Source organism: Hordeum vulgare, chromosome 2H (genome assembly GCF_904849725.1).
Source record: "Hordeum vulgare subsp. vulgare chromosome 2H, MorexV3_pseudomolecules_assembly, whole genome shotgun sequence".
Taxonomy (NCBI): domain Eukaryota; kingdom Viridiplantae; phylum Streptophyta; class Magnoliopsida; order Poales; family Poaceae; genus Hordeum; species Hordeum vulgare.
Genome location: NC_058519.1, coordinates 332726652 through 332750717, shown reverse-complemented (window position 1 = coordinate 332750717; position 24066 = coordinate 332726652). Strand labels below are relative to the sequence as shown.

The following is a 24066-nucleotide window of genomic DNA, read 5'->3' as shown; positions in this document are numbered from 1 at the left end:
TGTGATATATTCGATGTATGAGGTGATCATGTTGTAATAGATAATATCGACTTGCACGTCGATGGTACGGCAACCGACAGGAGCCATAGGGTTGTATTTATACTAATGTTTGTGCTTGCAGATGCGTTTACTATTTTGCTAGGATGTAGCTTTAGTAGTAATAGCATGAGTAGCACGACAACCCCGATGGAGACACGTTGATGGAGATCATGGTGTGGCGCCGGTGACAAGAAGATCGTGCCGGTGCTTTGGTGATGGAGATCAAGGAGCACGTGATGATGGCCATATCATGTCACTTATGAATTGCATGTGATGTTAATCCTTTTATGCACCTTATTTTTCTTAGAACGATGGTAGCATTATGAGGTGATCTCTCACTAAAATTCCAAGACGAAATTGTGTTCTACTCGACTGTGCACCGTTGCTACAGTTCGTCGTTTCGAGACACCACGTGATGATCGGGTGTGATAAACTCAACGTTCACATACAACGGGTGCAAAACAGTTGCGCACGCGGAAATACTTGGGTTAAGCTTGACGAGCCTAGCATGTGCAGACATGGCCTCAGAACACATGAGACCGAAAGGTCGATCATGAATCATATAGATGATATGATTAGCATAGGGATGCTTACCACTGAAACTATGCTCAACTCACGTGATGATCGGACTTGAGCTAATGTAAGTGGATCATGAACCACTCAAATGACTAGAGAGATGTACTTTTTGAGTGGGAGTTTAGCGAGTAATTTGATTAAGTTAAACTCTAATTATCTTGAACATAGTCTAAGTCCACTTTGAATATAGTTGTGTTGTAGATCATGGCTCACGCGACAGTCACCTTGAATTTCAATACGTTCCTAGAGAAAGCTAAGTTGAAAGATGATGGAAGCAACTTTGTAGACTGGGCTCGTAATCTTAAGCTAATCTTACAAGCTGGGAAGAAGGATTATGTCCTTAATGTTGCGCTAGGAGATGAACCACCCACTACGGCTGATCAGGATGTTAAGAACGCTTGGTTAGCACGTAAGGAGGACTACTCAGTAGTTCAATGTGCAGTCTTGTATGGCTTAGAGCCGGGACTTCAACGTCGCTTTGAGCGTCATGGAGCATTTGAGATGTTCCAGGAGTTGAAGTTTATCTTTCAGAAGAACACCCGGATCGAGAGGTATGAGACCTCCGATAAATTCTATGCTTGCAAGATGGAGGAGAACTCATCTGTCAGTGAACATGTGCTCAAAATGTCTGGGTACTCAAACCGTCTAGGTGAGCTGGGGATTGAACTCCCGCAAGAAGCTATTACTGACAAAATCCTTCAATCACTGCCGCCAAGCTATAAAGGCTTTGTGTTGAACTACAACATGCAAGGGATGAACAAGTCTCCTGGCGAGTTGTTTGCGATGCTGAAAGTCGCAGAGTCTGAAATCCATAAAGAGCATCAAGTGTTGATGGTGAATAAGACCACTAGTTTCAAGAGAAACGGCAAAGGCAAGAAGGGTAATTCGAAGAAGAGCGTCAAGCCTATTGCCAATCCGACGAAGAAACCCAAAGCTGGACCTAAGCCTGAAACAGAGTGTTACTATTGCAAGGGTATGGGTCACTGGAAGCGCAATTGCCCCAAGTATCTGGCTGATAAGAAGGCGGCCAAAGAAAAATCAGGTATATTTGATAAACATGTTATTGATGTGTACTTAACCGGCTGTCGTAGTAGTGCCTGGGTATTCGATACCGGTTCTGTTGCTCAAATTTGCAACTCGAAACAGGAACTGCGGAATAGACGAAGGCTGGCGAAAGATGAAGTGACGATGCGCGTAGGAAATGGTTCCAAGGTTGATGCAATCGCCGTCGGCACAGTTTCACTTCAGTTACCATCAGGATTAGTTATGAACTTGAATCATTGTTATTTAGTGCCTGCGTTGAGCATGAACATTATATCTGGATCTTGTTTATTGCGAGACGGTTACTCTTTTAAGTCAGAGAATAATGGTTGTTCTATTTCTATGAGTAACATCTTTTATGGTCATGCACCCAATGTGAGAGGATTGTTCATATTGAATCTTGATAGTGATACACACATACATAACATGGAGACCAAAAGAGTTAGAGTTAACAATGATAGCGCCATATTTTTGTGGCACTGCCGCTTAGGTCATATTGGTGTAAAGCGCATGAAGAAACTCCATGCCGATGGACTTTTGGAGTCACTTGACTTTGATTCACTTAACACGTGCTAACCATGCCTCATGGGCAAGATGACTAAAACTCCATTCTCCGGAACAATGGAGTGTGCAAGTGACTTGTTGGAAATCATACATACCGATGTGTGTGGTCCGATGAGCGTAGAGGCACGCGGCGGATATCATTATTTTCTCACCTTCACTGACGATTTGAGTAGATATGGTTATGTCTACTTAATGAAGCACAAGTCTGAAACATTTGAAAAGTTCAAGCAATTTCAGAGTGAAGTTGAAAATCATCGTAACAAGAAGATCAAGTTCCTACGGTCTGATCGTGGGGGTGAATATCTGAGTTTCGAGTTTGGTGCTCACTTAAGACAATGTGGAATTGTTTCACAGTTGACACCGCCTGGAACACCACAGCGTAATGGTGTGTCCGAACGTCGTAATCGTACTTTATTAGAGATGGTGTGATCTATGATGTCTCTTACTGATTTGCCATTATCGTTTTGGGGTTATGCATTAGAAACAGCTGCATTCACTTTAAATAGGACACCATCAAAATCCGTTGAGACGACACCATACGAACTGTGGTATGGCAAAAGGCCAAAGTTGTCGTTTCTTAAAGTTTGGGGATGTGATGCTTATGTCAAAAAGCTTCAGCCTGAAAAGCTGGAACCCAAAGCGAGAAAGTGCATCTTCATAGGTTACCCAAAAGAGACAGTTGGGTACACCTTCTATCTCAAATCCGAGGGCAAAGTGTTTGTTGCTAAAAACGGAGCTTTTCTCGAGAAAGAGTTTCTCTCGAGAGAATTGAGTGGGAGGAAGATACAACTTGATGAGGTTGTCGAACCTCTCATCCCTCTGGATGGTGGCGCAGGGCAAGGTGAAACCTCTGTCGTTGCGACGCCGCTTGAGGAGGAAGTTAATGATGATGATCATGAAACTCCGGTTCAAGTTTCTGTCGAACCACGCAGGTCGACGAGACCACGTGCTGCTCTCCAGAGTGGTACGGTAATCCCGTCTTGTCAATCATGTTGTTAGACAACAATGAACCTGCAAATTATGAAGAAGCAATGGTGGGCCCAGATTCCAACAAATGGCTAGAAGCCATGAAGTCCGAGATAGGATCCATGTATGAGAAGAAAGTGTGGACTTTGGAAGTACTACCTGAGGGCCGCAAGGCTATTCAGAACAAATGGATCTTTAAGAGGAAGACGGACGCTGACGGCAATGTGACCGTTTATAAAGCTCGACTTGTGGCAAAGGGTTTTTCACAAGTTCAAGGAGTTGACTACGATGAGACATTCTCGCCCGTAGCGATGCTTAAGTCCGTTAGAATCATGTTAGCAATAGCTGCATTTTTCGATTATGAAATCTGGCAGATGGATGTCAAAACGGCGTTCTTTAACGGTTTCCTTAAGGAAGAGTTGTATATGATGCAACCCGAAGGTTTTGTCGATCCTAAGAATGCTAACATAGTGTGCAAGCTCCAACGATCCATTTATGGACTGGTGCAAGCATCTCGGAGTTGGAACAAACGCTTTGATGAGGTGATCAAAGCATTTGGGTTTATACAAGTGGTTGGAGAATCTTGTATTTACAATAAAGTGAGTGGGAGCTCTGTGGCGTTTCTAATATTATATGTGGATGACATATTGCTGATTGGAAACAACGTAGAGTTTTTGGAGAGCATAAAGGATTACTTGAATAAAAGTTTCTCTATGAAGGACCTAGGAGAAGCTGCTTACATTCTAGGCATTAAGATCTACACGGATAGATCAAAACGCCTGATAGGACTTTCACAAAGCACATACCTTGATAAAGTTTTGAAGAGGTTCAAAATGGAACAATCCAAGAAAGGGTTCTTGCCAGTTTTACAAGGTACGAGATTGAGTAAGACTCAGTGCCCAGCAACTGATGAGGATAGAGAGCATATGAGCACCGTCCCCTATGCTTCAGCCATAGGTTCTATCATGTATGCAATGCTGTGCACTAGAACGGACGTTAGCTTGGCCAAAAGTATGGCAGGTAGGTTCCAGAGTAATCCAGGAGTGGATCACTGGACGGCGGTCAAGAATATCCTAAAGTACCTGAAAAGGACTAAGGAGATGTTTCTCGTGTATGGAGGTGACGAAGAGCTCGCCGTAAAGGGTTATGTCGATGCAAGCTTTGACACAGATCCGGACGACTCTAAGTCGCAGACCGGACACATATTTATTCTTAATGAGGGTGCGGTAAGCTCGTGCAGTTCCAAGCAAAGCATCGTAGCAGATTCTACATGTGAAGCGGAGTACATGGCTGCCTCGGAGGCGGCTAAGGAGGGTGTCTGGATGAAGCAGTTCATGTCGGATCTTGGAGTGGTGCCAAGTGCACTGAATCCAATAACCTTGTTCTGTGACAACACGGGTGCCATTGCCTTAGCAAAGGAACCACAATTTCACAAGAAGTCCAGACACATCAAACGACGCTTCAACCTCATCCGCGACTACGTCGAAGGGGTGGACGTGAATATATGCAAAGTGCACACGGATCTGAATGTAGCAGACCCGCTCACTAAACCTCTTCCACGGGCAAAGCATGATCAACACCAGAACTCTACGGGTGTTAGATTTATTACAATGTAATTCGCATGATGAAGTGAGGGCTAGATTATTGACTCTAGTGCAAGTGGGAGACTGTTGGAATTATGCCCTAGAGGCAATAATAAATATAGTTATTATTATAATTCCTGTATCAAGATAATCGTTTATTATCCATGCTATAATTGTATTGAATGAAGACTTATATACATGTGTGGATACATAGACAAAACACTGTCCCTAGCAAGCCTCTAGTTAGCTAGCCAGTTGATCAAAGATAGTCAGTGTCTTCTGATTATGAACAAGGTGTTGTTGCTTGATAACTGGATCACGTCATTAGGAGAATCACGTGATGGACTAGACCCAAACTAATAGACGTAGCATGTTGATCGTGTCATTTTGTTGCTACTGTTTTCTGCGTGTCAAGTATTTGTTCCTATGACCATGAGATCATATAACTCACTGACACCGGAGGAATACTTTGTGTGTATCAAACGTCGCAACGTAACTGGGTGACTATAAAGATGCTCTACAGGTATCTCCGAAGGTGTTCGTTGAGTTAGTATGGATCGAGACTGGGATTTGTCACTCCGTGTGACGGGGAGGTATCTCGGGGCCCACTCGGTAATACAACATCACACACAAGCCTTGCAAGCAATGTGACTTAGTGTAAGTTGCGGGATCTTGTATTACGGAAGGAGTAAAAAGACTTGCCGGTAAACGAGATTGAAATAGGTATGCGGATAGTGACGATCGAATCTCGGGCAAGTAACATACCGAAGGACAAAGGGAATGACATACGAGATTATATGAATCCTTGGCACTGAGGTTCAAACGATAAGATCTTCGTAGAATATATAGGATCCAATATGGGCATTCAGGTCCCGCTATTGGATATTGACTGAGGAGTCTCTCGGGTCATGTCTACATAGTTCTCGAACCCGCAGGGTCTGCACACTTAAGGTTCGACGTTGTTTTATGCGTATTTGAGTTATATGGTTGGTTACCGAATGTTGTTTGGAGTCCCGGATGAGATCACGGACGTCACGAGGGTTTCCAGAATGGTCAGGAAACGAAGATTGATATATAGGATGACCTCATTTGATTACCGGAAGGTTTTCGGAGTTACCGGGAATGTACCGGGAATGACGAATGGGTTCTGGGAGTTCACCGGGGGGCAACCCACCCTGGGGAAGCCCATAGGCCTTGGGGGTGGCGCACCAGCCCTTAGTGGGCTGGTGGGACAGCCCAAGAAGGCCCTATGCGCCATAGGAAGAAAATCAAAGAGAAAAAAAAGAGGAGGTGGGAAAAGGGGGAAGGACTCCTCCTTCCAAACCTAGTTGGACTCGGTTTGGAAGGGGAGGGCTGCCCCCCTTGGCTCGGCCGAAGCCCTTAGGAAGGCTCCCCCTCTTCCCCCTATATATACGGAGGTTTTAGGGCTGATTTGAGACGACTTTTCCACGGCAGCCCGACCACATACCTCCACGGTTTTTCCTCTAGATCGCGTTTCTGCGGAGCTTGGGCGGAGCCCTGCTGAGATAAGATCACCACCAACCTCCGGAGCACCGTCATGCTGCCGGAGAACTCTTCTACCTCTCCATCTCTCTTTCTTGATCAAGAAGGCCGAGATCATCGTCGAGTTGTACGTGTGCTGAACGCGGAGGTGCCGTCCGTTCGGCACTAGATCGTGGGACTGATCGCGGGACGGTTCGCGGGGCGGATCGAGGGACGTGAGGACGTTCCACTACATCAACCGCGTTCACTAACGCTTCTGCTGTACGGTCTACAAGGGTACGTAGATCACACATCCCCTCTCGTAGATGGACATCACCATGATAGGTCTTCGTGCGCGTAGGAAATTTTTGTTTCCCATGCGACGTTCCCCAACACTTCCTTCTTCAATACGTGCACACCTGTCAGCGAGGGCATAGAGCTCAGCGACATGCCACACTTTGTTGCTGCTCATATTTTCGTGCATCCGTCGGTTGAGCATGTTCGTATGGAACACTGAAATCACAGCTTCGGGATGGATGTTAGGGATGTTGTGTTCTACACGGCTGAATCTCCGAATATACATGCGGAGAGATTTCCCAACTATCTGCGAAAGTACATGCAGCTCGCTGGGCTGCCCTGGGACTTTTGACCCCCATGGTATGTGCCAACGAACTGGTTGCACAGATCCGCCCAAGAGGAAATGGATATTTTCAGCAAGTTCATCAGCCAACTCCTCACATTGGGCTTGAGTGCCAATTGGAAGTAGCAAGTAAATACTTTCGCATCTCATCCCCCGACAACCTATACGACGATCGTGTAGATGCCAAGGACTCCGATGGACTCATTGTGCCGTCGTATTTGTTTGGCAGCTCAAGATTGAAGGGATGGTTGTAGGAACAACGAACTTTCCGCAACTCGTGGGTAAATGTCGAGCAACCTACCTCGTCAGCCAGGCTACCGGCACTGATGTCTACTATAAAACTTTATTCTTGCAGACATTGTTGGGCCTCCATTTACAGAGTTTTGAAGGACCATGCTAACATAATAGAATCATATGATCATCCCTGAACGTGCAACAAAGAATCACTCCAAAGTTCATATGTAGCGGAGAACATAAGATAAAATTGGTTCATGTAGTAGAACCACCGCAAAGTTATTATTTTCGATCAATCTTTTTATCTATTCCTATAAGTGTCACAAACATAAGTAGAGTTCGTACTAGAATAAAACCCATGATACATATCAATCAACCATAATGCCACCTAGATACTCCAATGTCACCTCAAGTATCTATGGGCTAATTATACGACATGCATCAAACAATTTCAGATTCATCATATTCAATCCAACAAAAAGATCTTGAAAGAGTACCCCAAGATTTCTATTGGAGTACATAGTAATAAAAGGTGTAATCAACCCCTATGCACAAATCCCTAAGGTCACCGGAATCATCAAGTTGATGCCACAACATATATCAAGTGAATCAATAAAATACACCATTGCAACCTCGGGTATCCACATGCAAGACATACATAATTTGTTCTCAAATTCAACACTCAATCCAAAATAACGTTATCTTGAAGGAAAAGATACAATCCATCACAACAATATACAAGGGAAGAACACTATATGATCCGACTATATTAAGAAAGACAGTGATACATCAATATCGTAGCATATCAATAACACGGGATAGAGAGAGATAAAACACATACCTACTGGTAGATACCCTTAGCCGTGAGGTTGAGATACTCCCTCCTTGTCATGGCCTCCGTCGGGATCATGAAGATGGCCACCGGAGATGATTTCCCCACTATGACAGCGTACTAAAAAGGCCAAATATGGGTTTTTTCATCAATACAAAGAGTTGCGATCGCGGAGCAGAAGTTATCTTCTTACTTCTGAGGGTTTCTATATATATAGGATATTTTGCTTGCTCAAATATTCCAAAAAAATTGCCAAAAGGTTTCTGGCGATTCTGCACAAAAAACAACACCACGGTAATTCTGTTGAAAACAACTTTAGTCCGGGTTAGTTCTAAATAAATCTAAAAAAATTCATCAAATCGATATAATAATATTGTAAACATAGGTAAATATGGCATGAATACTTCATAAATTAGTGATACACTGGAGACGTATCAGCAACACAAAGCTTAATTCCTACTCGTCCTCGAGTAGGTAAATGATAAAATAAATAATTTTTGAAGTGTGAATGCTACCATAGCATATAAGTTTGATCAATGGTAATTCCAATCACTTCTTCTAGTATCATAACCAGCAACTTTTTCATAAAAATCATCCTGGTTGAGTAACTATCAATTCACATGTAATGGTTCAAACAATGCATTCTCTTGAAACTTAACAACCCACTTTCTTAGTCACCAAACAACTTCAATGCATCATCATTAAAATTAATAGATTGAGGTTCAACTAATAGATTGAGGTTGGAATAATAAGTTTTTTAAACATGAAAATTAAGTAAAAATGAAAGTAAATAGATTCTCCCTTCGCAGAGAGGAGCAACGATTTGTGGAGGTGCTAGAGCTCATTTTATTAAAATAGAGTTGAATATGTAATTTTGGGTCGTGTTCCTTTCATGTTAACAATACAACAGAGTTTTTAATATCTTCCATGCTAATCACATTATTAGCGGTTCCCAAACAGAATTGAAATTTTACTCCCCTCCACCATTCAAAAACATTCCATGGCTAGCTGTATCCATGGGTGCCTTCCAAACAATCAACTTTCTAGGGGGGAGGGAGTTCTTGTTTATTTATTTTTGTATTATGTAGAACTAGGAATCCTTTGTACAAGCCTCTCTCGTGCAATCACAAGTGAATAAACACTCATCATGAGAATAACTCGCTTAGCATGGAAGATACTATGGGGACCCCGACTTATGAGTCAAGATCGCCGAATGAACGTGCTCAGTGATCCCAGAGATCAATGCTCACCGAACACACATATGCTGAATATTAAGAGTCTTACATCCAAGTACCGAATTATTACAACACATGACCGAATGGTCAAGTTCACAAGGTAGGGCCTATAAGGCCAAATCACACTGATAGAACTAGTAGCAGAAATCTTAGGGCTAAGCGGGTGCCCATGCCATCAGCCTACACCATGAGGCATTCTGACTGGGAAGCATCCTAGTCCGCAGGGCCGTCTCCGAAGACGTACACATCTCCAAACTCCGGTCCTTCCATGTCTGTTTAATAATATAACAAGTGGCAAGCCAATAAGTACTTTGAATGTACTCGCAAACAACCCATGATATGAACAACACATTTGGTGGAATAACAAGTAATATGCAGCTTGGGTGGATTGCAGCTTAAATGAAAATAAACATGGTCATGGATATGAAACATAAGCTAGATGGTATTTATAAGAACAGGTTACATATATCAATATATTTGTTACGGGCTAAACACGACGGGTTCAGCCGATATGCCAAGTCACCAAACTTGGTCATATCCACTCTTTCTCAGATACACCATTAAACACACACACACTTGGTTTATGCGGAAACGACTCGACGTAGTTTAAGCAGGATTACCCAACTGTCCTTGATTGCGGACACGGCTATCCAAATAGTTTGACACTCTCTAGAGGTTGTACGCTGTACCCACGAGATCGGGGAAAGTTCTGTGGCATCCACGACTCGTGGTATATAACATACTCGACGTAAGTACCCAATCAATGCCTTTCCCGTGACGATACTAGACACAGAGATCCACTCGATTGGTACCGAGCCCACATGATGTACGTCTTACGAGCACCGACTCTCTACCGTATCATCCATGAGGGGACCAACGGTGTGCCCGGAGCACGTAAAAACGGCATAGTCGCTCTACCTGGCATGACCCGGTCACGAGAGTGATCATACATCACTCCCGCCACTAGTAATGTGGCTCTTTGCTAGCACCGACCAGAGTAATCAACAAAGGGGTAACATGGTCGCACATGTAAGGTTGGGACGGTCCACACATCATAAATCTACTCCCATTTCCGAAACCATACACACACAAAATACCCGGTGCACCACTTCACCAAAAGTGGCCACCTAACTCATCATCACCCTCGGGCATTAGAGGCATCCGACGGGGTTTTCATCAACCTCTCATTTATACCATCACCATGATCATGCTTCTACTGTGATTAGCTCTACTTGTAAACATGATATTAGCGTGACCCTCATAGGTGGTAGGATCATGCTCAAAATGCAAGTGCTCCGGAGGAGCCACCGGTAACATCTCTTCAATGATTTACCGATACTTACGATGACATGCAACAGAAATATTTCTCTACTAGCATGCAATATAACATATGCTCAGACATGGTCAAAGGGATGCTTGCCTTGATCAGCTAAGTATCCATGGTTTTCAGGGTCTTCAAGTCCAACTCCTTCGTCAAGCGTGGTTTCTATCGTCGTATTAAATAAAAGGCAATAAGTAGCTCACTCAAAAACAAATCACAAAATCACTTTAAAAATGTTGTTTAATTCTGATAAATCCATATTGTTATTTTAAAAATATTTGTCTCTGGTTTTAGTGAACGAATTGTTTTTAAAATCGATTTAACAAAAGCAAAACTATTCCAAATAGCATTTTTAATTATCATAAAAAGAAAGTTGTCCTTAAAATTTGTCTAACACTTCTATTAGATACTCCTCATTTTTAGAAGAATAATGGTGGAAGAATCATTAATCTCCACTTGTTAACCAAAAGAAAAAGGGCAATAGCCCTGGCGTGGCTCGGCCTGGGGCTGGGCCGGCCCAGATGGCCAGCCATCCAGCCTGCCCAGACACGTGCGCCGTCAGGTTTGAACCTGACGCGCGGGCCCGTGCGGTCAGCGGCTGCGGGGCGTGAGGGAGAGGTGGATGGGCCATCGACAGGTGGGGCACACCTGTTGGGGTCGTCTCCCACCTCTGGACATAGAGGAGGAGGAGCACGCCGGCGTGGCTACCGACGTCCTCACGCCCTAACAAAGGCGGGAATGGGTCCAGCTCGTCGTCGCTTACCTGCTAGTGGTCGAGTCGACGACGGGGGGTCCTGGATCACCGGTGACGAGGTGGCCGCGGCGGAGAGGTTTCAGTCAACGGTGGGGATGGTGGCTACGGGCACGAAATCGATCGGGGGAGTAACGGGAAAGTTTCCTGGGATCACGGGGAGTGCGTAGGAAGGCAGAGGGACGTGAGAACTGACATGTAGCCGGAGATCGACCTGAGCTTCGAGGCGGAGGGGCCTCGATTGATCTTGAGCATCGGGTCTCTTATTGCTCAATGGGGTGGCTAGGAAGGTGATTGGGGTCTAGGTGGAGTGGAGTGAGGGGTGCTGGAGCAAGGGGGTGGCCTTATATATGCCTGCGACGGTGCACCGGGCGGGAAGCTCCGGTGGTTTCACCGTGGCGTGCAGAGGGGCTCAGAGAGAGGTTGGGGTCGAAACCACGGTCTTAGTACGTGGTTTTGGACCTTCGAGCTAACTGCGAGAGAGGGGGGAGCGAGGAGTGGCGTGCCTGCATGGTCGCGATCCTCTGGCCGAACCTGGTGCGCAGGGAACGCGTCACACCGGCTCTCAGTGCGAGAAATGAGGGGCACTTGGGGCTGGCTAATGTAGAGGAGTTGTCGGGGGAGAGGAGAGACACTGCAAGGAGGATGGAACTGGTCGTGGGAGGTCGCCCCCACCTCGGTTGCTCTGTGTAGCGCACCCAGAGCGCAGCTTTGGCATGCCACGACATGTTGGCGCGCTTTGGGGTGCCTTGGACGCGTCTGGCGTGTCCTGGGCCCTTGCTTGGATATGTGTAGCCGTTTTAATCCTGTGGGAGCGTCGTCTATTCAAAGGAGGAGAGGAAAACAGATGTTGTCAGCCTTGGGCTGAAGCTTAGATTGGGGTTTTCTAATTTTCTACTTACAACCAGAGAAGAGCCACTTGACTGGAGTTGGGCATTAATGCTGGCCACCTAATCTAGGAGTTTGAGAGAAAGGGAATGGGTGTAGCTGGCGTTAAGTGGGGTTTTGCCATAATGTCAGAAGGTGCTCGACAGTGGTTTGGGGTGGTTACACTCCACCACTGGCTATGCAATTTTCTGGCTGTCTCTTCGACCATAAAAAGACGTTGAAGCCTTGGTATGATTGGCATATACCGAAGAACACTAACTACGATTTTGGTCTGCCTCTTCTCACCCGTACCGTTGTCTACCACAAGATACCTACAAGACTCGCAACTGGGAGAATAGTCCAAGTGTGCATTCTCCTTCCTAATTAAGACACATCCTTTCTCACATGCATCTATCTTCTCATAGGGCATCTTAAGTACATGAAGTATTTTGTCCCACTGGTACAGGTTTGCTGGCATGACATGGACATTGGGTAGAAAGCGTCCAAATAGTGTCATCATCGCGTCATAGTATTCTCTTCCCAAGTTGAACTCAGCCATCAGAGCCATTACTTGTGCAATGGCATCCAGCTGACAAAGATTAGTGTGCTCGTGGAGAGGATGTTTTGAAGACTCGAAAATTTCATAGAAGGCCTTTGCAGATTCCTCCATCTCATCTTCCGAATCCCGAGCATCATCAAAGTCTTGCACCATGTCTTCGATCCTGGTACCATGCTCGTCGGTGCGACGACGAACCACCTCAGCTCTGTGCGTTGTATAGACTCACCATGAAATGTCCAAACTGTATAACTAGGCTTAAAACCCCTCCTCTGCAGGTGTTTAATCATTACAACATATGTCCTCTTTTTATAATTGTCTCCTTCAGTACAAGGGCACCAGTTTGTTTCCTGGCCATTTGCAAATGCGGCTTTCACAAACTCCTTGGTTTTTAGAAACCATTCTTTCGTCATCTCTTTCTGAGTAGGGTGACTGGTGTACATCCACGCACGATCACTCATCTTGCCTAGTTACGAAACACACAAGAAATATATTTATATATAAATCAGCATATATATTCATCAGTTAATCAAGTTCGCTAGTTTTATTATGTCCATGCAACCTACACGCTAATAGGTAAAGATAGGTCCTAATCCCACCCGAGTATGTGTAGATTGGGTTCGTTTTCCCATGCTCTGGTCCGGATCCAACGCAAAATTTTGGCAGCACCTCCCCACTGTTCTCCTGATACACGTCTCCGCAATAAACAGAGAAGATGTGTATCCGAAGAACAACAGGGAGGCACTGATGAAATTATGCATCGCATCCGGAACAAAGCATATGGGAAAACAAACCCAATCTACACATACTCGGGCTGTCCATGGATAACGTTGGACAATTCGGAAGAATCACGGTTATAAATATATGCAAATGCATGCATATTTATAACTGTAACCCATTCGAACAGGAGACGCATACTGGTCACGCATACTGATAAACTAATTTACCTATATCTAGCAAGTTTCATCTGAACACCGACACAGAGCAAATGAAGGGCCGAGGAGGAGATGACATTTGTACTAACCCACGAAAGCAAGGGCGGAGCTCGTAGAAGGCACAAGGAGGTCTTCGCCTAGCAGACCTCACAGCGACGAGACAACTGCACATGTAAATCCATCCGATCACACAAATATTTTGTGTTCACCAATAAAATCGAAAAATATATGACCTAACACAAATATATGACCTATATATATGTCATTTAGGATTCCATCAACGTCGAGGAACCCCCTAACTCACTCGTCCCCAGCGCCCTTAGGTATGGTGACGAACCGTCGAAGGGTCAACACGCCAACTATTCCGGTTCGGGAGACCTCTCTTCTCTGCCTCTCCTCTCCTCTCCGATCATTCTCCTAGTGAGGTCCATTGTCGGCGACCTTTGGAGGCCGAAGATCACCTTTTCGGTCAACAATAGGACGAAGAGGTGTCGAGGATCAGGGGTTGGGGTCAGTGTCGTTGGGGGCGGCATATTCATAGATGCACGGAGTTTCGTGCCAGGGTGTCGTGATGTCTTGTCGGGGTGTCGGGGCATCGTGTCGGGGTGTTGGGGCCTCGTGTCGTGGTCTCAGGGTGTCATTTGCTTCTTCATCTTCTTTTTTTCCTCTTCTTTTTTTCCTCTTCTTTTTTTCCTATTCTTCCTTTTCTTCTGCTTCCTTTTCTTCTTCTTCTTCTTCTTCTTCTTCTTCTTCTTCTTCCTTCTTTTCCTTTTTCCTCTTCTTCTTCTTATTCTTCTTCTTCTTCTTCTTTCTTTCTTTCTTTCTTTCTTTCTTTCTTTGCTCTTTCTCCTCCTCTCCTCTTTCTTCTTCTTCTTCTTCTTCTTCTTCTTCTTCTTCTTCTTTCTTCTAGTTTTTTTATTCTATTATTTTCTTCTAAGTTTTTTGTTTTCTATCTATTTTTTTGTTTTCTATCTACTTTTTTCTACCTAATAAACCAACTATCTAATTTAACAAAAAAAACAGAAAAAAACTAACTATTTAATTCAAAAGAAAATACAAAAAATAATATAACTATCTAATTTAACAGAAAACAGTAAAAAAACTAACTATCTAAATTAACTATGTAATTTGAAAGAGAAAAAAATAGAAAAAAGGGGGTGGGGGCACTCACCGGAGTTGGGGACAGTCGGGGCGACCGAAGGAGGGGGAAGCCGCGGGGAGGGGAGCTGTGAGGAGGGGGTGGCGCCAAGAGGAGGAGGGGGCGCAGGGAGGAGGCGGTACCGGGGAGGAGGAAGGGGCCGGCGCGGTGGAGGAGGGGTGGCGCTGTGCGAAGGAGGGGGTCGTGGGGAAGAGGAGGGCGCGACGGTTGAGGAGACGACGGTGGTGGCGGAGGGGGCGGTGGTGGAGAAGGGGTGAGCTCTGACTGCGGTGGTGGAGTAGGAGGTACCGGGGAGGAGGAGGGGGCATGGTGGAGGAGGGGGCATGGGGAGGAGGATGGCGCGGTGGTGGCGCACGGAGGAGGAGGGCGCGGCGGCGCAGGATGGAGGAGGGTGCAGCGGTGAAGGGAGGAGGAGGGCGCGGCGGCGGTGGTGGTTTCGGGTTTGAGAGAAGGATGGGTGGGGCGCGATGACCGTTAGGGGAGAGAGGCGCGTTGGCGTGGGGGCGACGGCCGTTAGGGCGCATCCTTTTTGCCGTCTGCCCCCCGATGGCACAGAAGAGAAAAGCAGACGGCAAAGAGAGAGGCCTCTAGGGGGGAGAGAGGGGCTGTGAGGTGGGCTTCCCGTGCTCTTTGACGTCGGCCTAAATGCCCTTTGTCGTCAGCTGGCGGACGACAAAGAGCTGGCTGATGGCAAATAGTATCTTTGCCATCACCTAGCTCTTTGTCATCTAGTTTTTGGTAGCTGATGGCAGAGAGTCTTTGCCATCAGCCAGCAGACGGCAAAGCAGCAGCAGATGGCAAAATCTCGGATTCCAGTAGTGTATATATAGTGGAGGGTTTTAGGGTTTTTGCAACTCAAGCGTTTGTGCAGCCCTCTCTCCCTCACGACGAAGCCCTGCTGGAGTAGCTCCACCATCATCACCGCCACGCCGTCGTTTTGCCGGAGAATTCAGATACCTCTTCGTCTCTCTTGCTGGATCAAGAAGTCGGAGATCGTCATCGAGCTGTACGTGTGCTGAACGCAGAGGCGTCGTCCGTTTGGCGCTAGATAGGGACGAATCATGGGATGGCAGCGATTTGGATCGCGAAGACGTTCCACTACATCAACCACGTTTCTTAACGCTTCCACCTTAGCGATCTACAAGGGTATGTGGATCCGATCTCCCTCTCGTAGATGATCATCACCATGATAGGTCTTCGTGTGCACAGGAATTTTCTTTGTTTCGCATGCAACGTTCCCCAACAATCTGTTAATCTAGGGTTTCACTGGTTATATATAGGTAAGAGGGATTAGGCTAGGGACTAACTCGTCCCTACGATCGCAATCGTACGGCAGGGAAATATAGGCTAGGAAGCTCAATTTAAAAGGGGATGATAATTTAGGGTATTACGGGGTTGATCCGGAACCAACGGTCACGACCGCATGATTCGTGTTGCGGTGGAGTTTTCGGACTAGGTTGCGCGTATGTCGGTACATTGTGTAGAGATGCTAGGCGGAGATGAGAGGGAAAAATGGGCAAGCCGGCGACAAAGTTTTAAAACATCAAAACGTGCGACAATAACTGATGTCCGTGCCGCTACGGTCGACCGTTCGGGTATCAAACAAACTCCGATTGCCGCAAAATTTGGCACGTGGCCTACCTGCACTAAAATAAGATAGCACGCCAAATTTCAACCCAATCCGAGAATATTTTTCACACACTTTTAAAAACACGATTTTAAAGAGGTCGCGGGCGCGTGCGTGTGTGGTTGGACTCTAAACGGTCGACGACACGAACAGAGAGAACTGTCAACTACGAACGGATGCATGTTTTGAAAACTGCCAGCAACGGAGTATCGATGCAATGCAGATGATGCGCATGATGCAATGATGAATGCGACAGATAATCTAATCGCACGACAACAATGGAATAAGAGGGGAATCTTATGGAGAATCGGCCTCGGGCTGTCACAACTCTCCTACACTAACAAGAGATCTCGCTCCAAGATGTAAGAATCAAAAAAAGGGAAGAGAATGAGAAATCAAGAGGTAAACTTAGTCCCTTCTCTGATGAACGAGTGAAACCAACGATCCTTTCAGGTTGCGAAGAGAAGAAGAATGATAAGAGAAACAAGCGAGAATTCACACAAAATTTCGGCAGCACTTCGATAGGAAAGAGGGGCAAAATTGAAGAAGACGGGAAGATCTTGACAAGATTCACAACAAGCTAACGGAATTGAACAAAGGAGAGAACATGATCTTGATATAACAAGATGATAGATTTAAGAGAGCAACATCACAAAGCCTCCAGAACAAGAATAGAAACTAAACCATTGGGAAGAAAGAATGAAGAAGAAAATGGAAATTACAACCACAATTGAATTTGGCAAGCATCCTTGCAATAAGAATTGAATGGAGTTTTTGGAAAACCAACTATGAAAAGAACAAGCTTGTGGTGCACTTAAGAAAACCATCCCAAAGTTATGAGTTGACAAACAGTCACTAACAGAACAAGGGTTGATTGGGAGCAACAAGATATGGACCACTTCTTACAACAAGAGGTTACATTGAGAGCTTAGATCAAGAATAATCACCGTAATAACAACAATCCTTAGACAAGGCTTTAGGTGAAATCTAACCCAAGACAACTTCAATGAAGAATCAAGGTTTGAAAATATCTCATGGTCATAGAATCGGTCGATCTAAATATCTCATTCTTGAAACAAATTTTCTTCGAGACTCCTTCACTAACAAGAATGCAATAACACCACCTCAAAGGATAAAGGAAAGAAAAAGGTGGAGCAGCTGGGAAAAGAATTGATATCATGAGCCACTCCGGAAGAAGAATTGAAATCACTAAGAAACAAGAATAAGAATTATGTTATGGTTATCCTTCAGCAAGTTAAATTGATGACAAGCAACGGATTTAGCATACCACTTATTCTTCTTGAAAAGATTGAGGAGAGATATGAGCACAAACTTGAAGAAGTCTTGAAGGAGACACCGGTAAGAATTGGAATGAATGGGGATAACAAGAATGAACGGAGATATATGAGAATGAAGAGACCATGATCCACCTGAGTGAAAACTTGAACAAGGCATCAGAATAATTGAGATACAAATGAATAGACAACAATTGAGAAGAATTTGAGGATGAAAGCTGAAAGCTGAGAATGAAGAAATCTTCTGAAATGATGTCCTTCGGGGGATAAAGAAGTGAAAACAACACTGAAATACAGATAGATATCAAAGGAATTACTTGCGATCGAAAACAAATGAGAGGATATCACGAAGCTGAGATGACAATCTTCACAAGAATGGAGCAAGATTTAAGAGAAACTCCCCTTAGGACTTCCAAGATGAGAATGATGGCAAGAAACACCATCAAGAATTACTAAGACACTCCTGAATAATGAAGAATGAAAGGTTGAGCCAAAGATGAGAATAACTTCGAATGGCTCTTGGATAATGAACATGACTGATGGAATTCATACTTATGTCATACTTCAAAAGATATGATATCTTCAAGAAAGATTACAGAGTCAAATAAGATCCTGGGAAATCCTGTGGGTTATGGGCCCACTAAAAGAAAACACCGTTGAAACAATTGATTAGAAAAGAGAGATTGCACTCATACCATTGAAAACTTGATGAAGTAAGTCCTTCGAAATAATTGAAAGGATTGAAAACAAGAAACTTCTGAGATATCTTCAACACTCCGGATAGAAAAGAGATAGATGAAAAATAAAAAAAATACTTGATAAAAATTTCCAACATGGGAATAAATTTAAAGGATGAAAAGGATATGATGAACAAGAAGAGCTGGAATTGAATTCACTGGAAAAGAGAACAAGAATGAAAAATGATGAACTTAGAACTCCTGAGAATCTTCACAATGAATCACCGGGTACAACATAGAAGAGAAGATAGCAAAAGCAACACTGAAAAGAAAGGCACTTGGATGATAATTTATCCTTTGAAGGAAAAGGGTGGGAGGGTGGGAAAAACAAAGACAACTTGGGACAGATGAGATGAAATCCGGAAAAAAATGAGAGATTGATCTTGCAAATAATTGGAAAAGATAGAAGTATCTTGAAGAGAAGCACTCCAGTTGAAAGGGGTTGACATCACGACTCCGGTTGAAAAGGAATTGATAAGACAACTTGATTGAGAAAAAGAATCAGCATTCCCATAGAAATATGAGAACACCTCCTAGAAAGATATGAATTCACCACTTGACATCGAAGCAACATGAATTAACATATTCCAACAAAACAAAGGATGAGGCTTGCGAAACAAGCCGGAACAAATACATGACAGAGATTTCGTCTGATATTTTCGTGGATAGGATCGCACATGCTCTATCCTACAGTAGCCATCATGGACATGGCAATGCATACGACATACGTAGCATCCCCGAGTCGTAGCAAGGTACAAGGACTCTTTAAGACACAACGAGAGCTACTATAAGACGACCGTGAACAAACGAATCCACTAGATGTCGAACCCGAACCTCACATCGTGCATCTGTTGGAAGATTGTTCTATAAGTAACTACTTGAATTAACACCTAAGAACTTTCAAACTTTTCTGGTCATGCAATCGGGTCCACGGATACAAGGAGTAAAATCTATCACTCAACTCCTAGCAATAACACTACCCGTCCAGTGTATCCCATCCGTTAACACATAGCCAGAGACTTCGAAAACTCATCTATCACAGATCCTCGTAATCACAATGATACAAAGTATGGCGATACATCCGGGCCTATCTGCACCAATACTGAGGAAACTAGACTCCTCTCGCCACTACTAGTATTGAAGGAATTTCGAACATCCTCCGTCCTGAGATACTAAGAAATCTGAATAATAACGATCTGCTCAAGAATCCCCTGTAGCTCAACTCCCCGGAATTAAATCAACACAGCAGGAGGCACCAAGTCAGAACTCCGTCACATCAACATCATATAGATTCCAAAAATATACGCATGATCCTAAAAAAATTCGAGTGAGAAGAGGAGTAGAATTAAAATTTCCTAAGTCGTGAACCTCACCAGAGCATAAACGAGGAGAAAAAAGAAACCTACTCTCCGATATAACAAAGACTCAAAATAGTTTTTCACTAGACTCGACTCGGCCAAGTTCGATGAATCAAGGGGGCTCCTAGATCGGTACAGCTCTGATACCAACTTCTAATGCCCAAGACACGGTCTTATCCTTATTTTGGCGTGAGGTCCTCGACAGGGATAGAAATGCATTTCAGCGTTTCGCAAGAATGGATATCGTTACAAGTACTTGTACTGAAAAGATGAGTATAAGGAGTTGGCTTACACTCGCCAAAAGCTACATGACAGTCACATCAATACAACCATATACAATCATCACGAAGAAGAGCAGGGTCCAACTACGGACGAAAACAAACGATAAAATAACGATGTCCGTCCTTGCTATCCCAGATTGCTGGCCTCGAACCCATCCTAGATCGATGAAGAAGAAGAAAAAGCAACTCCAAATAGCACAATCATCGCGCTCACGTCATAATATCACTTTACATGTACCTGCAACTAGTGTTGTACTAATCTGTGAGCCACAGGGGACTCAGCAATCTCATTTCCAAAGGTATCAAGACTAGCAATGCTTAATGGCTGAGGTATGGTTAAGTGGTGAGGCTGCGGCAAGCGACTAAGCATTTATTTATGGTGGCTAATTTATGAGTACAAGAATAAAAGAGGGGGATGATCTACGCATAGCAGACGTGAACTACTGATAATCTAATGATTGATCTTGAACACCTACTTACGTCATACATAACCCCACCATGTTCTCGATTAGAGAAGGAGCTCACGAAAGAGACAGTCACGATTACACACTCAGTTGGCATATCTTAATTAAGCTTACTTCGAGTTATGTAAAACCGGATGTTAAACAAAGTTTCCAAGTTGTCACATAACCGCGGCACGGATTTCCGAAAGATTTAACCCTCCAGGGGTGCTCCAACCACTCCATCACAAATTACTACAAGCCGCATATAAATCCTCGATCACAAAACTCGTGATCTTTCGGACTCCTTAGTGGAAAACCTCAACTCTGAGATTACCCGAAGTTTCACTGGAATCCCGATGCACAAGATATTTCGTAAAAGGTAAAATTAATCTAGCAAGGCCGCCTGGCGTGCCGACGGTCCCGATATGAGCCGCGTATCCCGTTTTCAGGGCACGACCGGATGGGCAAGACGTCGGGTTGGATAAAACCAAATGACCAGGGGCACCGGGCATCGCCCGGTTTGGACCAACACTCATGCGGAGCACTGGCCCGGGGGTTTATTAATTATCCACGGGATCCAGAAATACCTTGTGCAATTTTATTAGGTTATTAGGAAAATGTTGTACCAAAGTTGGGCCTTCCCAGACCAGTTTTAATCAAAACGAGTTATCAAGGGGGTCCCCATAACAACTCCGATCGTGTTAGGAGCGCTCAAATATGGAATATAACATCGGTAGCCAAAACTAAGGCAACAAAGGTGAAAGAAAACACCACGCTAGAAAGGCCGAGCCTTTCACCTTTTACCAAATTTATAGGTGCATTAAATTAAATAGCATTTAATAGTTTGACATAACAAAGAACACATATTATCACATGAAAGAAACTGCACCTACAACTAGCTATGCTAACACATGGGTAAGCAAGCGGTAACATAGCCAATTAGTGGTTTGCTAGGTTGTGAACAGTTTGAAGGTTTTCATGGCAATGTTCAGAGCCTGACATTTAACAGGTGGTACACAACAAGACATAGCGAAAGAAACGAAACAACTAGCATGGCATTGATAGTAATGATATCTAGGAAAATGATCATTTTTCCTGAGATCCTTTTTGAAAGAAGAAGGAGTCCATTAAGCAAACGATCTGACGTAGTAAAACGGGTCCTCACATTCCGACACGCTTGCGGATCTCTATCGAGACGAATCAAACCGGAAACAAGCATCAACACTTGATGTTCACCACACACATGCACGATATGATGCACACCCTAATATCATGCATGTTCATTCCAATCATGCAAGGCATGGCACGGCAATTCACACAATCAAACGCTAGACATTAAATGAAGCTCAATATGTAACGAGTTGCATATTGACGGAACTCCACATTTAATTATTTAGTTCACTCCCATTTATTTACACGGCAATATTAAATGTTGTTAAACATGGCAAGGGGTGAAACACAAATTAAAGTACCTATCTAGGCATTTTAAATGAGGCCGAAAATGACATATAGCATCTCCAAACCGATCTCACGCATCACTTTGTAATCTGCCTGGATCTTACCTAAATATATTTATGTTTGTTAAACGACAAAACAAAGTGGTTCACACAAAACTACACGTCATTCTAGTTGGTTTACATATAAAGTTCATCCCCAATGGAGCTACGGTCTAAAAAATACAAGCAACACGAGATCATATGTCATGGATGCAACATGTGTGGAAAATTAAAGCAAACAGAGAAAATATTATGGTGCTGGAAATTGAGCCAAGGACCTCATCGATGGATGCAGTGGCTTTGTTAACCAGCTGGGCTGATGCATTGCATGTGCTACAAACGGGACGGATTTAAATAAACGTGCTTCTCAAACTAACCTTGACCAAAACAAAAGTGAAGGACAAGAACAAATAAAAGGAAAATCTTTGTAGTGATCCTTTAAAAACTCTACACGCCAAAACTGATCCAGGAAAAGAAACAAAGTTTAGATAGGAGTCTTACAGCGGGGAAACAACAGCCGACGACCATGGCCTGTTAGGAACGGGCGAGGGAGATCGGGGCCCTCCGGAAGTGGTGGATCGGGACGAACACTTGGCAGGTTGAGGTCGACTGATGGGCTGGGCTTGGCACCGCCAGCGCGGTCAACAACCGAGCGAGCTGTTGCTGCCCGTTACCTGATGAACAAAAGCAACGTCAGGAGTCTGACGAAGCAGAGGACACGACACGGGAGGTCGTAGCGACGGGGTCGGCTGGAACCGGCCGGACCCGTGGCCACGTCAGCGGTGGAGCTCTGCTCTGAGGTGGGCTGTGGAAGATCGTGGCACAACGAGGCGGGAGAACAAATGAAGCTCCGACCATGGCTCCTACAACAGACAGCTACGAGAGATGAGGGAGAGATGAGAGAAATAGAGAGGGAGGAGGAGAACGACATGGCGGGGAACTGACCAGCGTGAGAGCGACCTAGGCGTGGTGCTCAGGCAAGCGGGATGCGGCGAGGCCCTATTCGGCATGGCTCATGCGCACGGCGCCGGCGATGCAGGGTCACGGCTCGAGGAAGTTCGCGTGACGTACTCGCCTGTGTTTGGGTTGCCAACCATGAGGGCTGGCTTGGTGTCCCTAGCGAAGGGCGGCACGACGGCAAGCTAGTTGCTGGCTGCGTGGATGGTGCGGCTGCTCCTGGGAGGAGCTCCTGGTTGAGGCCGTTGCGCGGCTTGGGAAGCCTCCGTTCATTGGATTAGTCCACGGAGGTCGGTGGTTGGCTTCAGAGCTAATTGCTGCTGGTTGGATGCGGCGCAAAACGAGGAGAAGTGTGCTCGCGCATTTGTTTGGGAGGATGAGATTCCGAGGAAGGAGGAGGTGGGTCGGGTGGCGGCTGCGAGGGGATTTGTCGGATGGGATAGGTTAGTCTAGGGTTTCGCTGGTTATATATATAGGGAAGAGAGATTCGGCCAGGGACTAACTCGTCCCATCGCAATCGTATGGCAGAGAAATATAGGCTAGTGAGCTCAATTGAAAAAGGATGATAATTTAGGGTATTACGGGGTTGATCCGGATCCAACGGTCACGACCACGGGATTCAGGTTTCGGGGGAGTTTTCGGACTAGGTTGCACCCATGTCGGTGCATTGTATAGTGAGACTAGGCGGAGATGAGAGGAAAAAAATGGGTAACCCGGCGACAGAGTTTTAGAACATCGAAACGTCCGACAATAACCAATGATTGTGCCACTACGGTCGATCGTTCAGGTATCAAACAAACTCCGATTGCGAAAAAAATTGGCACGCGACCTACCTACACTAAAATAAGACCACACACCAAGTTTCAACACAATCCGAGAATATGTTTCACACACTTTTAAAAACACGATTTTAGAGGTCGTGGGCGCGTGCGTGTGTGGTTGGACTCTAAAGGGTCCACGACACGAACGGAGAAAACCGGCACCTATGAACATATGCAAGTTTTGAATAAGAGGGAATCTTCTGGAGTGTCGGTCTCGGGCTGTCACAGGCCCCTACTGTTGCAACGTGACCGCTTGGCCGCGCCCCCCGC

At 44.9% G+C, this 24066-nt stretch overlaps 1 protein-coding gene across 4 annotated transcripts; it reads right to left on the bottom strand.

The window, feature by feature from the left end:
* Positions 1-9433: 9433 nt before the first annotated feature.
* LOC123430053 lies at positions 9434-23401 on the bottom strand. Of its 4 annotated transcripts, none has more exons than XR_006622840.1 (4): positions 22964-23401; positions 22520-22894; positions 13712-13786; positions 13113-13153 (listed from the first exon to the last, which is right to left on the bottom strand). XR_006622840.1 is itself a non-coding variant. In XM_045113975.1 (3 exons), exons 1-3 carry the CDS (start codon positions 23026-23028, stop codon positions 22553-22555), a joined length of 303 nt encoding a protein of 100 aa, XP_044969910.1. In that variant the 5' UTR covers positions 23029-23401; the 3' UTR covers positions 21984-22552. The 4 variants fall into 4 exon arrangements, 1 of the variants encoding a protein (XP_044969910.1); XR_006622838.1 differs by having other exon boundaries at positions 22520-22881; XR_006622839.1 differs by lacking the exons at positions 13113-13153; positions 13712-13786 and adding an exon at positions 9434-9464 and having other exon boundaries at positions 22520-22881.
* Positions 23402-24066: the final 665 nt, after the last annotated feature.